Source organism: Terrapene carolina, unplaced genomic scaffold (assembly GCF_002925995.2).
Source record: "Terrapene carolina triunguis isolate 2854851 unplaced genomic scaffold, T_m_triunguis-2.0 Scaffold66, whole genome shotgun sequence".
NCBI classification, from domain to species: Eukaryota; Metazoa; Chordata; order Testudines; family Emydidae; genus Terrapene; species Terrapene triunguis.
The window spans coordinates 56,570,188-56,583,215 of NW_020664417.1; the positions used below are offsets into that span (position 1 = coordinate 56,570,188).

Here is a 13,028-nt window from a genome sequence, read left to right on the forward strand (position 1 = left end):
ATGCCTCAGGCTTGGTCTACACTTAAAAAGGTTTATAAAGATGCAATCATATTGGTATAAGGTACTGTATACCAGTATAGCTTCTTTGCTTCACCAAATAAGAACAAGCTATTCTGGCATAAGCACTTTTATATTTAATATATTTAATATTTCCCAATTCATTAATTACTATCATCCTACAAAAAAAAGTAGAGAAAAGTGGTTGATTTAAATAAATATACAAAATTACTTTTAAGGCCTAGGTCCAATAGATTATTCAGAAAGTGAGACCCAGACACTTGCAAGTAAAGCACAATACAGTACCCCTCCTCTAGAGTCTAGAACTATAGGTCCCAAAGGGGAGAATGGCTAGCAGAGCTGGTTTCCTAAAAATGTATATTAAAATTAAGAGCAAAATCCTACCTATTATTGCACAAATGGGTGAGAGTTGTGAAAAGTGTGCAGGAAGCTTCTTCTCCACTGGCACACCGACACAGCAGCTGGGAATGAAAAGTTCCTAGGGCCTTGTGTATATGCTGCCCTTGAGAGCAATGCCGAGGAGATTGTCCTTTTTAAAAGAACAATTAGAACTGCTATGAAGCATGTTGTTCAGGCTTCTGAGCCAAACTGCTCTGCCCTTGCAGGATGGCTCAGGAACATTTCCCAGTTCTGATCTCCTGCCCCAATCCCACCATCCTCCTCACCTCTCAGAAAAGTAAATGTAGGGTTTTGCCATAATGCCAGTTATCCTAAGTGACATTCTTTACTATTCAAAATTGAAAAATGTGTATGAAATTAGAAAGTTTCTTCACTGAGGATTCACCAAATCAAATACATTTTCTACCCTTGTGTGCCAAGTCTGCTGCCCTGTCACATTGTGTTCTGTGTTGATCTTCTTCAGCTGAGAGCTTCTCACTCTCTGGCCTGGTCTACATTACAGAGTTAGGTCAACATAAGGCAACTTACATCGACTCAATTATGTCAGTGCCCACACTACAGCCATGCTCCCACCGGTGCAAGTGCCTTACTATACCGACACAATAACTCTACAAGAGGTGTAGGGGCTATGTTGGTGTAGTGAGGGCGACACTGTGTGCATGTAGACACTACCTTACTTACATCAGCTGTTAGCTATCATTGTTGTCCATTTCACAGGTCTGTGCTGGAGCCATGAAATTGACAAGAAAGCTCAAGGAGTGAGCCTTCCAGCCATAGCAAGGCTGCCCCTTGGACTTTTGGTTCGCCGCGAGGCTGCTGCTCGGGCTCCCTGATGCCCCTCGAAGTCCTGGCTCCCTGCTCTGAGCCAGGCTGCCACCCAGGTTTCCAGATGTGTCCAGGTTCCCGGCTCCACACTGGGAGCCGGGCAGTTGCCCAGGCTCTGGGCATGACGCTCCCCACCCACAGCTCAAGGGGCAAGCCGGGCTTCTAGCAGGGAGCGGCATGTGGAGCTGAGAGCTCAGGCTCTCACTGCCCCCTCTTAAGTCAGTGGAAGCACTCCTGGTGAGAAAGTGTACCATCGAGAGGAGGGTAGTGTGTATGTGAACCACTGCAGTAATTACTGAGGGGATTGTAAGTCGAACTATTGACTTAAAGTCTGAAGTGTAGACATACCCTCTATGTGCATGTGTTGTTTCTTTATTCCCCTAGGTTTTCTTTCTCTCCCCAAATTGTGTTTTTTTTATCTGGTCCCTTAATTCCATGTTACACAAAAAAAAGCTGCTAGTGATTAAAGGTAACATTCCCCCTGCTGTTCTGTTTTATTGCATCTGAGACTGTAGTACAAGCAGATGAAATTGGCCTCATTTCCAATGATCTACAATGCATTTTTGAGACAAGGTTACAAGTGAAAATGCCTGGAGGGGCAGGAGGATGAGATTACTACTGAAAATTATTTTAAAATCTAATTTATTCATCTATACACTTGCTGTTGTGTACATTCAATTATAACATCAAATACTATTTAGATTTAAAATTAAATGTATATTTTTTTCAGAAGCCATTATACTGTTTTAGAAATTGATAATGTAGCAAGAATGACAAATGCATACTCTGAAAAATCACAAATTTATTACTGTAAAAGATATCTGAGATGGACAGAAACTTTTCCTTGGAAACAGCAAACTCCACTGTAGGCCACCCTAGGCCTCTAACAGTAATTTTGCCTGTCTGGGAGTTTACTGCATCTATTGTCCCTGTCTACACAAGTGAAATATGGCATCCTACCCATTTGTTCCCTTGCCATTACTGTAATACATGAAACATCCACACAAAAATGGTTCTAGAAGTTTAAGGCTGCGCACGCCACCATTTGGAGTAGATGTGCTTCAAGCAGAGCTAACCATCATGTGGCCTTCCATAAAGCCACTCTCCACCAATGTAGTATTGTAACACCTTCTCCAACCTGTTCATCGGTCTGTCATTTTAGCACCAATCACATAAACACTCTCATGGGATCTTAATTGTAAGCAAGAGTAGTCCCACTGACTCCAATGAATTAAAGTCTCATGGGACTATTCATAGGCTGAAAGTTAAGCAGAGGCTTTCAGTACTTTGTTGTAATGGGGCTTTAATGTATACATTAACAAACTTCCTCAGCATGTATAATATAAATTTGTTTAAATAAATACTTTGCACTTCCACAGCACCTTTCACACAAGGACTTGAAAGGGTTTTACTAATTGTAATTACTGTGGCTGTTCAGTGCACCAAAACCCAAGGGTGCCATTAGCATACCAAATGTACCACATCTCAGAGTACTCCTGAGGGCACTCTGAACCAAAAAATTAAAAATTATGCAATATTCTGCAACTTTTATTTGTCAATAAATAAATGCAGAGGCTCCAGCATAGCAGTGGGGAGAACAGGCCACTGGCAGCACGAAGATGAGAGATCACCCTGCAGCCTCCCCACCCCCAGGACACGGACTCAGTGGTGACGCTTCACCTGACCCGGCACAAGGCCTGGGCCTGCCCCAGAAACACCCTGCGGCCCTGCCCCTCTGCACCAGGTGGGGGGCAGGCAGGCTCAACCAGGCAGGATCCAAGTATGGAGGGGCTCAGTGTGGGGGGAGAGGATTCTGTGTGGGACAATCTGGGTGCAGGCAGCTCAGTGGGGGGTCTGGGTGTGGGGGGGATCTGGATGCACAGAGGCTCATTGGGGGTGGGGTTCCAGGTGCAGGGACTCTGCAGGGGCTTTCAGGTGAAAGTGGTTGGGGCTCAGTGGAGGGTCTCAGCAGGGGGGTCTGGATGCTGGGGCAGTGGGGCTTGGTGGGGGTCTGGGTGTAGCTAGTTGGTGGTCAGTGTCACGGGGGTCTGTATGTAGGGGCTCATCAGGGTGGGCGTTTGAATGCAGGGAGCTCAATGGAGGGGGCCTGCGTGCAGGGGGCTCCAAATGCAGGGGCTGAGATTCAATGAGGTGGGGTTCAGGTATGGAGGACTAGGGCGTACTGGGTGAGGCTTGGCAGGGTATGGGAGGTCCAGCTACATGGGAGTTTGGGCAGATGTGGGAGCAGTTCTCCGTACAGTGACCCCTCCCCCCACAGCTGAGGAGTAATGGGGGCAGGAAGCAGGGGAGGATCCTGAGCTTCCTGCAGCTTGGGGAGGTTTCTAGGGGTGGGTCTGACACTTCAGCCACTTGTTGCAGGGGAAGAGGAAGTCCCGTCCTCTCCTGCCTCCAGCCCAGCAGCTGATCCCAGCTCAGGGTAGGAGCCACTGGCTGGGGTGTACCCAGCCCTGTGGTGATTTACCTCTCTGACGGCTGCTCCAGGTGCCTGAAACCATGTACCTCTGCAGTTAGGGAGTGGTGAGCGAATGCTCTTGCAGCTTCCCTTTGCTTCCCTGTCAGAAAGTCATTTTTCTGCATGGAAGCAAAAAAAATGTGTGAGACGTGAATTCTACACACACGCAATGGCACACAATTCCCCCAGGAGTACTCAGATGCAAGTAGTGTAGGTGCTTCAGCAGCTAGGCCTTATAGGCACTATCTGGTGTCTCACTGACCACTCAGACACATGGCTGAGCAAAAGGGTATTTTATATGGTAGACAAGGAAAGGAATGTCTGCAAATATCCTGGGTGTATAGCAGCTTAAACAGTTAAGAGTTCAAAAGGAGTAACAGCAATTCTTGTCTGAGGCCTTGGCTACACTTGCGAGTTACAGTGCTGTAAAGCCTCCCGCAGCGCTGTAACTCACTCCCCGTCCACACTGGCAGGGCACTTACAGCGCTGTATCTCCCTTGGTACACCGCTGCAGATACTCCACCTCCCCGAGAAGCATAAGAGATACAGCGGAGTGGCTACAGTCTTGGCTACACTGGCATTGTACAGCGCTGCAACTTGCTGCGCTCAGGGGTGTGAAAAAACACCCCCGAGCGCAGCGAGTACAGCGCTGTAAAGCGCCAGTGTAATTAGTGCCTGCAGTGCTGCACGCTCACTCGCAGCGCTGCAAGCTACTCCCCTTGGAGAGGTGGAGTACATACAGCGCTGCGAGACCTCTTTCGCAACGCTGGCAGTGTGACTACACTCGCGCTTCACAGCGCTGCCGCGGCAGGGCTGTGAAGTCCCGAGTGTAGCCAAGGCCTATGACTCTTCCCTGTGAGTGTGTACCAGGAATCAACCTGCAGCATTGTACTGATCACCTTGTCAAGTGGCCAATCCTCTCCATTGTTGTGACTGGCTGCAGGAATGCGGAAGTGCGGGTTTTAAAGCTCATACCACAGAGAAAAAGCAAACAGTTCGCTGTTTGCTTTGAGTGAGTGAATGAATGAGCAGGGGGCTGGGAGTTCGGAACTTGCAAAATAGAGTGCTGACACGCTCCAAAAAGCACTCTCTCTCCCACCCACACTCCCTGTCACACTCCACCCCACCCCCGTTTTGAAAAGCACGTTGCAGCCACATGAATGCTGGGATAGCTGCCCATAATGCACCGCTCCCAACACAGCTGCAAATGTTGCAAGTGTGGCCACACCACTGCGCTGGCAGCTGTCAGTGTGGACAGATTGCAGCGCTTTCCTTATTCAGCTGTACAAAGACAGGTTTACCTCACAGCGCTGTACAGCTGCAAGTGTAGCCAAGACCTGAGTCCCAGAGCACCAGTCCAATCCAGAGTCAGGGCTCTTCAGGCCCCAGGGTGCCCTCTCCACTCCAGTTTCTAGTCAAGCAAATGGGAGCCTGCAGGGCTCCAGGCCAGAGCAAGGGTATGTCTACACAGCCAATATTAAAGCGCTGTCATGGCAGTTGCAGCACCATCTCCCAGTGCTGTAAAAAACCCACCCCCACAAGGGGAGTAGCTCCCAGTGCCTGTGCACTGTCTACACTGCCACTTTACAGCACTGAAACTTGCAGCGCTCAGGGGGGGTGTTTTTTCACACCCCTGAGTGAGAAAGTTGCAGCACTGTAAAGTGGCAGTGTAGACAAGGCCTTAGTCTCTCGCATTAGGGCCCCTTTGCGCCAGCTCCCCGCCCAGTTGCTGCTGGCAAAGAAGTCCCACGCAGACCTGCAGCCAGCAGTGACGTCTGACAGTCTCAGCCTCTTCCACATGTGGTTCTCTCCAGCTCCCCGGCAGCTCCCACTCCCAGGAGTCCCCAACAGAGCCCGGCCACCTCCCTGCGCCCGTCTGGAAGCGGGACGCACAGTGGGGAGGAGGCGGACAGGGGCTGTAGTCCCCTGCTCCGCAGAACGAGCCCAAACATTACGTGACCCCCGCTGCGAAGCTGGCAAGTTTCGCACCCCCGGAGAGCTCGGGGCCGGAGTGAGCGGCTGGCAGCAGCGCGGGCTAACGGCTTCGCGCCCCTCCCGCTGGCCAGGCAGCGCCGGGGGCCAGCGGCTGCGTGCGCCTCGCTCCGCTCCCCTGGGGCCCTGGCCCGCAGCCACAGACCGGAAGAGAACCCAACAATCAGCCGCCCCTGCGCAGGCTGGACCCACACAAGCCCCACCCCCTTCGCTGCTCATGCGCGCTTCTAGCCAGACTCCGCCCCGTGAGGCCCACTGTCCCTGCGCATGCGCTCTATAGCTCTCCCATTGCCGATTAGGGTCTCTCTCGGCACTTCCGGAGGGGGGACGAGGCTGGAACGGTGAGGGTCACGTGCTCTCGCTGGCCCCGCCCCCAGGTGCGGCTGGACGGGACGATGTTGCTGCTGCTGGAGAAGCTCCCGGCTGACCAGGCCCTGAAGGTGAGACCCGCCCCCGCAGCCGGTGCGCTGCTCCCCGCCCCCCGCGTGGCGTCCGGGCCGCCCGCAGCCCCTCCGAGTAGCGGCGCCCAGCGCCCAGGCGCACCTGGTGCGGGCAGACGCGGTACCGCGCCCAGCCGGGCGGGCTGTCCGTGGGCAGAGAGCGGCCCCGGCCGTGCCCTGGCTACCCCGGCGCGGGGCCGGGCGCCCTGCCCCATGCTGCACGTCAGCTGGCGGCGCCGCAGCCCGCCTGGGGCCAGAGCCTGTCATCTCCGGGCTAGTTGCCAGGTGGGGGGACTCGTCCTTGCTAATAAGGGGAACCCCCTTTGCTGTACATAAGCACAAAACAAGCGCCCCGAATTCCTCACCGTGTGACATTGACAGGAGCCGCCCTCCCCTTCTCGGGGACACACAGAGCAGCCTCCCCCGTTGTGTTATGGGTGTGTGTCAGTAACATCTAGTGTGGGGCGCTCCTGCGTGTGACCCCTGAGCCAGTACATCTCTGCATGTCCGGCGTGGGGTCCCCGCCCTGCCCTCAGCAGTCACACCTACACATAGGGAAGCAATCCCAGCACCCGGGGGTTCTGGGATTTATGGGCTAAACTTCTGTGGTCAATATTTTAAGTAACTTAGACATAGATACTTGCTGTCTATGAAGGGAAGAATGGTCAGGACAACGACTCCTTCCCCTCGCACCTGGGAGGCTTCCTTGCTCCCCCCCCCATCTACTTTTCCTACCCTCCGCCCCCCAAAAATATAATAAACCATCAATGACAACCATCCTGTGGACTGTATGGATCAGGATTCACTCTGCTCACTAAACTGGAAGGGATAATTGGGTCTTAACTTCTTAGAAGTAATGAGATAAATAGTTTTAATTGTCAGGAGAAGGGTATCGGTTACATTTGTCTTTAAATGTAATTTTGAGTGAGGCTGCATTAATTCATCAAACCCTAATAAAATGAGCTGGGCAAATCTTTCTCCTGTTGTTCCCTTCTCTCCAGACAGCTCCTATTAGCTTATCATTAGGGCTGTCAAGCGATTAAAAAAATTAATCATGATTAATCGCATGATTAAAAAAATCACGATTATATAAATATTTTTGGATATTTTCCACATTTTCAAATATATTGATTTCAGTTACAACACAGAGTACAAAGTGTACTGTGCTCACTTTATATTTATTTTTATTATAAATAATTGCACTGTAAAAAGAAAAGAAATAGTATTTTTCAGTTCCCTTAATACAAGTACTGTAGTGCAATCTCTTTATCATGAAAGTTGAACTTAAAAATGTAGAATTATATACAAAAAATAACTGCATTCAAAAATAAAACAATGTAAAGTGAGCCTACAAGCCCACTTCTTGTTCAGCCAATCGCTCAGACAAACAAGTTTGTTTACATTAGCAGGAGATAATGCTGCCTGCTTCTTGTTTACAATGTCACCTGAAAGTGAGATCAGGTGTTCGCATGGCACTGTTGTAGCCAGCATTGCAAGATATTTATGTGCCAGATGAGCTAAAGATTCATATGTCCCTTCATGCTTCAACCACCATTCTAGAGGACTTGCGTCCATGCTGATGATGGTTTTGCTCGATAATGATCCAAAGCAGTGCAGATCAATGTATGTTCATTTTTGTCATCTGAGTCAGATGTCTCTAGCAGAAGGTTGATTTTCTTTTTTGGTGGTTCAGGTTCTGTAGTTTCTGCATCGGAGTATTGTTCTTTCAAGACTTCTGAAAGCATGTTCCACATCTCGTCCCTCTTAGATTTTGGAAGGCACTTCAGATTCTTAAATCTTGGGTCAAGTGCTGTAGCTATCTTTAGAAATCTCACATTGGTACCGTTTTGTCAAATCGGCAGTGAAAGCGTTCATAAAACGAACAACATGTGCTTGGTCATTATCCGAGATTGCTATAATATGAAATATATGGCAGAATGCAGGTAAAACACAGAAAAAGAGACATACAATTCTTCCCCAAGGAGTTCAGTCACAAATTTAATTAATGCTTTTTTTTTTAACGAACATCATCAGCATGGAAGCATGTCCTCTGGAATGGTGGTTAAAGCATGAAGGGACATACAAATGTTTAGCATGTCTAACACGTAAATATCTTGCAGTGCTGGCTACAAAAGTGCCATGCAAATGCCTGTTCTCACTTTCATGTGACAAATTAAATAAGAAGAGGGCAGCGTTATCTCCCGTAAATGTAAACAAACTTGCTTGTCCTAACGATTGGCTGAATAAGAAGTAGGACTGAGTGGACTTGTAGGATCTAAAGTTTTACATTGTTTTGTTTTTGAGTGCAGTTATATAACAACAACAAAATCGACATTTGTAAGTTAAGCTTTCACGATAAAGAGATTGCACTATGGTACTTGTTTGAGGTGAATTGAAAAATATTTTTTATCATTTTTACAGTGCAAATATTTGTAATAAAAATAATATAAAGTGAGCACTGTACACTTAGTATTCTGTGCTGTAATTGAAATAAACATATTTGAAAATGTAGAAAAACATCCAAAATATTTAATAAATTTCAATTGATATTTTATTGTTTAACAGTGCGATTAAAACTGCGATTAATCACGATTAATTTTTTTTGAGTTAATTGTGTGAGTTAACTGCAATTAGTCGACAGCCCTACTTATCATGTATCTAATAGTTTTCTTACTTTTTGATCTTTAAAGAACTGTGAAACAGACAAGCTGTTTATTACAGGGATTGCCAAACTTACTGACCCTCCGAGCCACATATGACAGTCTTCAAAAGTTCGAGAGCTGGGCCACACCTGCTGGGGCTTGGAGCTTCAGTCCTTGAAGCCCCAAGCCGTGGCAGGTACACCCCGCAGGGTTGAAGCCCTGAGACCCTCCCCCTCTGCTGGGCAGCAGCCATGAGATCTCTCTCCCCTGCTGGGCAGAAGCCCCTACCCCACCACCCCACTGCAAGGCAGAAGTCCCAAGCTCCCCCCGCCCCCCACAGTCTGGTAGGTGGAGAATGGAGGGAGATGTGGGGGACTCTGCGAGCTGCACTTTAACGGTAAATGTGGCTCGTGAGCCACAGTTTGGCCATCTGATATTATGTACAAATCGCTGTCCAAACACACACACAGTTGGCAGTTTTATATTTAACAAGAGAAATAAGAAAAATATCTTGATTAAAATAACTAGAGGACTAGTGAACATATTCTTGAACTTTTTTACCAGTACAAATAAAACACTTGAGATATTCTTCAGTCATCCTCACAACTGTCAGCACAAAATAAATTAAACACTGACTTTCCTCGCTGATAATAATCCAGAATCCTCTGCTGCTGTCACAACAGCTCTGACTATTGTTGATTTTTTTTTTTTTGTAAATGAAGTACTAGTCAGTCCTTTTCAACCACAAAGAAAGTAGTTGCTGCACTGGGTCTTGAGGATAGAGAAACTAGGGGAGAGTTTCTGGATGCAAGTGGCTGGTGATTTGGGGAATGGGGAATTATAGTAGGAGTGGATACTCACTTATTAACATCTTGTATTTATGCTGCACATTTAATTTTGAAGATTCCAAAGTGCTTCAGAAAGATCATTGCACCTCACTCAGGTGAAACTCAGTGATAGTTTAATAGCACATACCAATACTGTATAACAGAAGATGGGGGGGGAAAAACAACTATCCAGATGAAGAGGCATGATGTAGTTACCCTGTGTGGACCCTGGCCAAAGCAAGGGAATTAAACACATCTCCTTTAGGCCTTGGCTACACTGGCGCTGTACAGCGCTGCAACTTGCTGCGCTCAGGGATGTGAAAACGCCCCCCCCGAGCGCAGCGAGTGCAGCGCTGTAAAGCGCCAGTGTAATCAGCACCTGCAGCGCTGCACGCTCGCTCGCAGCGCTGCAAGCTACTCCCCTCAGAGAGGTGGAGTACTTACAGCGCTGCGAGAGAGCTCTCGCAGCGCTGGCGGTGCGACTACACTCGCGCTTCACAGCGCTGCCGCGGCAGCGCTGTGTATTCCCAAGTGTAGCCAAGGCCTTAGTGAAAAGTGTTGTGTGATGTAGTCAGGATCTCTTTATTTATTTTTTAACAGCTCTTCCAGAATAGGCTACCTCTAGCTGCACATTATCCTTTTACACAATACCAGGGCGGCATTCATTCAGCATCCAGCCACTGAGGCAAACGTGACACCTGAATTGTCTGCTGAACTTTGCTTCTTATGTAGGGTAATAGTGGAGCCATTATAAAGCCTTAGAGGTTTTTTTTGTTTTTTTCCCCCAGTTCCTTCACCAAGTAGTTGATGGCATATGTGGCCGTGCATATTGTCGATATCAGGATTATGGCAGTGTTTGGAATTTGGCAGAATGGATGGAGGTATTAGAAGAAACAACAACATTCTTCAAAACTACAGTTGGCAAAAATCTGTCAGATGAAGAGGTGAGACTATCATCATTGATTAGATTTGACTTTCTGCGATCAAGCCTAGTGCTATTGCTATTCTATCCTGAAATATTTATATGTTTTAAGTGGGGGTTAATATGTTAAATATAGGATCTGGATAGTAATAAAATAGACCAAATCTTGATCACCTTAAGCAGCTCCGTGTCTGCCTCCTCTCATCCCCCTTTATTTCAGGGATTCTGTGCAGCTCCCTGCATCCTCTCTCTGTTCCAGGTTCTTTGTGACCCCCCCATTTCCTTCCTCCCCTACCAGCGTTCTCCATTCTCCCCTCATGCCAGCAGTTCTGTGTGCACCCTATTCTCACTTCCCCTCCGTGGCAGGGATTTTCTTCACCCTCCCTTCTCCCATGCCAGATTCCCCCCCACCCCTCTGTCCCTGTCTGTGGTTCTATGTGCCCCCATTCCAAATTCCCCCATTATTCTCTCTACATGGCAGGGGCTTTGTGTGTGCTCTCATTCTCAGGTCCCTAATACTGCCTTTCAGGGTTCTGTGAGGTACATTCTTCCTCCTCCCATTCCATGGGCTATGTGTGCCTCCCCATTCCTGCCTTCTTCCCACATGCTAGGGTCTACAGTCCTCTTCCCCCCCCCCCCGGGGTCTCTCTATACTCCTTTCCCCTGGGCCAGGGCTATGTGTGCCCCCCTTATTCCATTCTGGGGCCATCCATTCTTCCCACTCATGGCATTGGGGCTGTGTGTGCCCCCATACCAGGGATTCTGTGTTCCCCCCCCATCCCCACAAAGCAGGGATCCTGCAAACTCTCCTTCCTTTCCACCCATGCTAGGGGCTCTGGCTGCTCTCCCCCCTTCCCACCTTCCTCCACCATCCTAGTGGCTCTGTCTGGTCCCTCCCCCCGACCAGGTTACCCCAATTTCCTTCCTCCCTCCACCAGCGTTTCTGTGTGACCCATTCCCCCTTCCCTTTGTGCCTGGGCTATATGTATGTCCCCATTTCCTCTCTTCCCTCATTTTCTGTCTGGGAGATAAGTCATTCAGGGTGTCAGCGAGTTACTCTATTGGAGGATGAGCAGAGATGAGATGTGGTATTGATATTATGGAAGACACAGTGTGTCTAATTTTAAGGAAAACTTATAGGTGCTCATAAATATAGTTAGGAATGTATTTATTTCATTTTATGGATAGCAGGGAGGTAGCAGTCACAATGCTAGCTCCAGAGTGTATGTGGGCAGCTGAGTGACAGATAAACAATCAATACCAGTGTGTCCTTTCAAACTAGCACTGGGAGAGTTACCTTTTATTTTATCTTTTTAAGGAGCACCTCAATGGATTCTAATTGAAACTTTTCTTTTAAGAAAAGAATCTAAACAGGTTAAATAGTATCCCTTTGAGAGACTGTTCTCCAGTCAATGTTTTATACATATATTTAATTTACAATTATGGAGATAAACTTCATGGAGTCATGTTTGCTTATGCACCATAGGAAACACACATGGGGGAAATCAATAGGAAAGGGGCATTGATAGGGAAACTTCCTTGAATATTTCAAGCCTCAAGTGCATTCAGCTGAATTGTGTGTTAACAACAGTGAGTAAACACTTCACAAATTTCCCTAGCACATAAACAAGGCTTTATAGCGAATAAAAATTTCACTGTATCTGAGGGTGCTTTGGTGGTTGCTTATCTCCACTGTCTGCCATTGTGACCTGTTGGGAGAGGCAAGGGCAAACACTGAATGTAACTCCAGGTAGCAGTTATCATTTTGGCTTCTTATCCAGTACAGCTATATTCTATTGTAAATATAACCTTTTCTGCTTCATAATTAAAACTCTCTTTTTACAGGCTGTTCAGCAGTTGAATGAATTGAGCTCAAGCTATCAAGAAGCAATCACGAAATGCTTGAAAGGCAGAAAGGAAGAAATCAGGCATGCACTGGTAGAAAGCATAAGTGCAATCTCCTCTGCCCAGCTACAGGATTTTGACTGGCAGTTAAAGGTGAGACACTATCGCTGTTGCTTACTGTCCAGAGCCTAGAAGGCTACAGACACAGCCTCTGGTAGGCTGCCTGATTCAGAGGTAAGGTTAGACTTATATGGATACCAGAAACCCAGAGCAGAAGAATTGCTGGGAAGGCATACAGCTCATGAAAATAAGCTCCCCTTTGCTGTGCTGCATTGTTGCCATCTCTTGGATGTTTTTGTGAGATTTTGATTCTCCTCCCACATTTAATTTACATCTCTTCATCACAATTTGAGCCCTGACTGGGAAACTTGAATAGAAGAAGAAAACCTTTTGCTTAGAATAAAATAAAAAAGTAAAGCTACATGAAGACTGTGTGGAATTCTCTGACTCATGTAAAAAAAACAACCCTCTAGATCAGGCCTGCACAACATGCGGCCCACGTGGGCTCCCTGTGCAGCCCGTGGGGGGTGAGTAGGCAAGCGGGGGGGGGGGGGGGGGGGGGGGGGCGGGGGGGGGGGGGGGGGG

General features: G+C 47.8%; 2 protein-coding genes across 3 annotated transcripts in view; one reads left to right on the plus strand and one right to left on the minus strand.

Moving 5' to 3' along the window:
• ATP10D (ATPase phospholipid transporting 10D (putative)) overlaps nucleotides 1-5,765 on the minus strand; it is a 102,613-nt gene extending 96,848 nt beyond the window's left edge. Inside the window, exons 1-2 of one of the 2 annotated variants that reach the window (XM_026647946.2) lie at nucleotides 5,472-5,765; nucleotides 3,725-3,834 (exon numbers count right to left, since the gene is read on the minus strand). The gene's annotated coding sequence lies outside the window, so the exon portion shown is untranslated. Of the gene's footprint in view, nucleotides 1-3,724; nucleotides 3,835-5,016; nucleotides 5,214-5,471 lie in introns of those variants that run through there. The other variant, XM_026647947.2, reaches the window with a different exon arrangement.
• Nucleotides 5,766-6,015: 250 nt separating this feature from the next.
• COMMD8 (COMM domain containing 8) overlaps nucleotides 6,016-13,028 on the plus strand; it is a 15,116-nt gene continuing 8,103 nt past the window's right edge. The window contains exons 1-3 of the mRNA XM_024211699.1: nucleotides 6,016-6,147; nucleotides 10,405-10,560; nucleotides 12,384-12,536. Of these exons, the coding sequence (XP_024067467.1) occupies nucleotides 6,103-6,147; nucleotides 10,405-10,560; nucleotides 12,384-12,536 (354 nt within the window). The 5' untranslated portion in view covers nucleotides 6,016-6,102. The remainder of the gene's footprint in view (nucleotides 6,148-10,404; nucleotides 10,561-12,383; nucleotides 12,537-13,028) is intronic.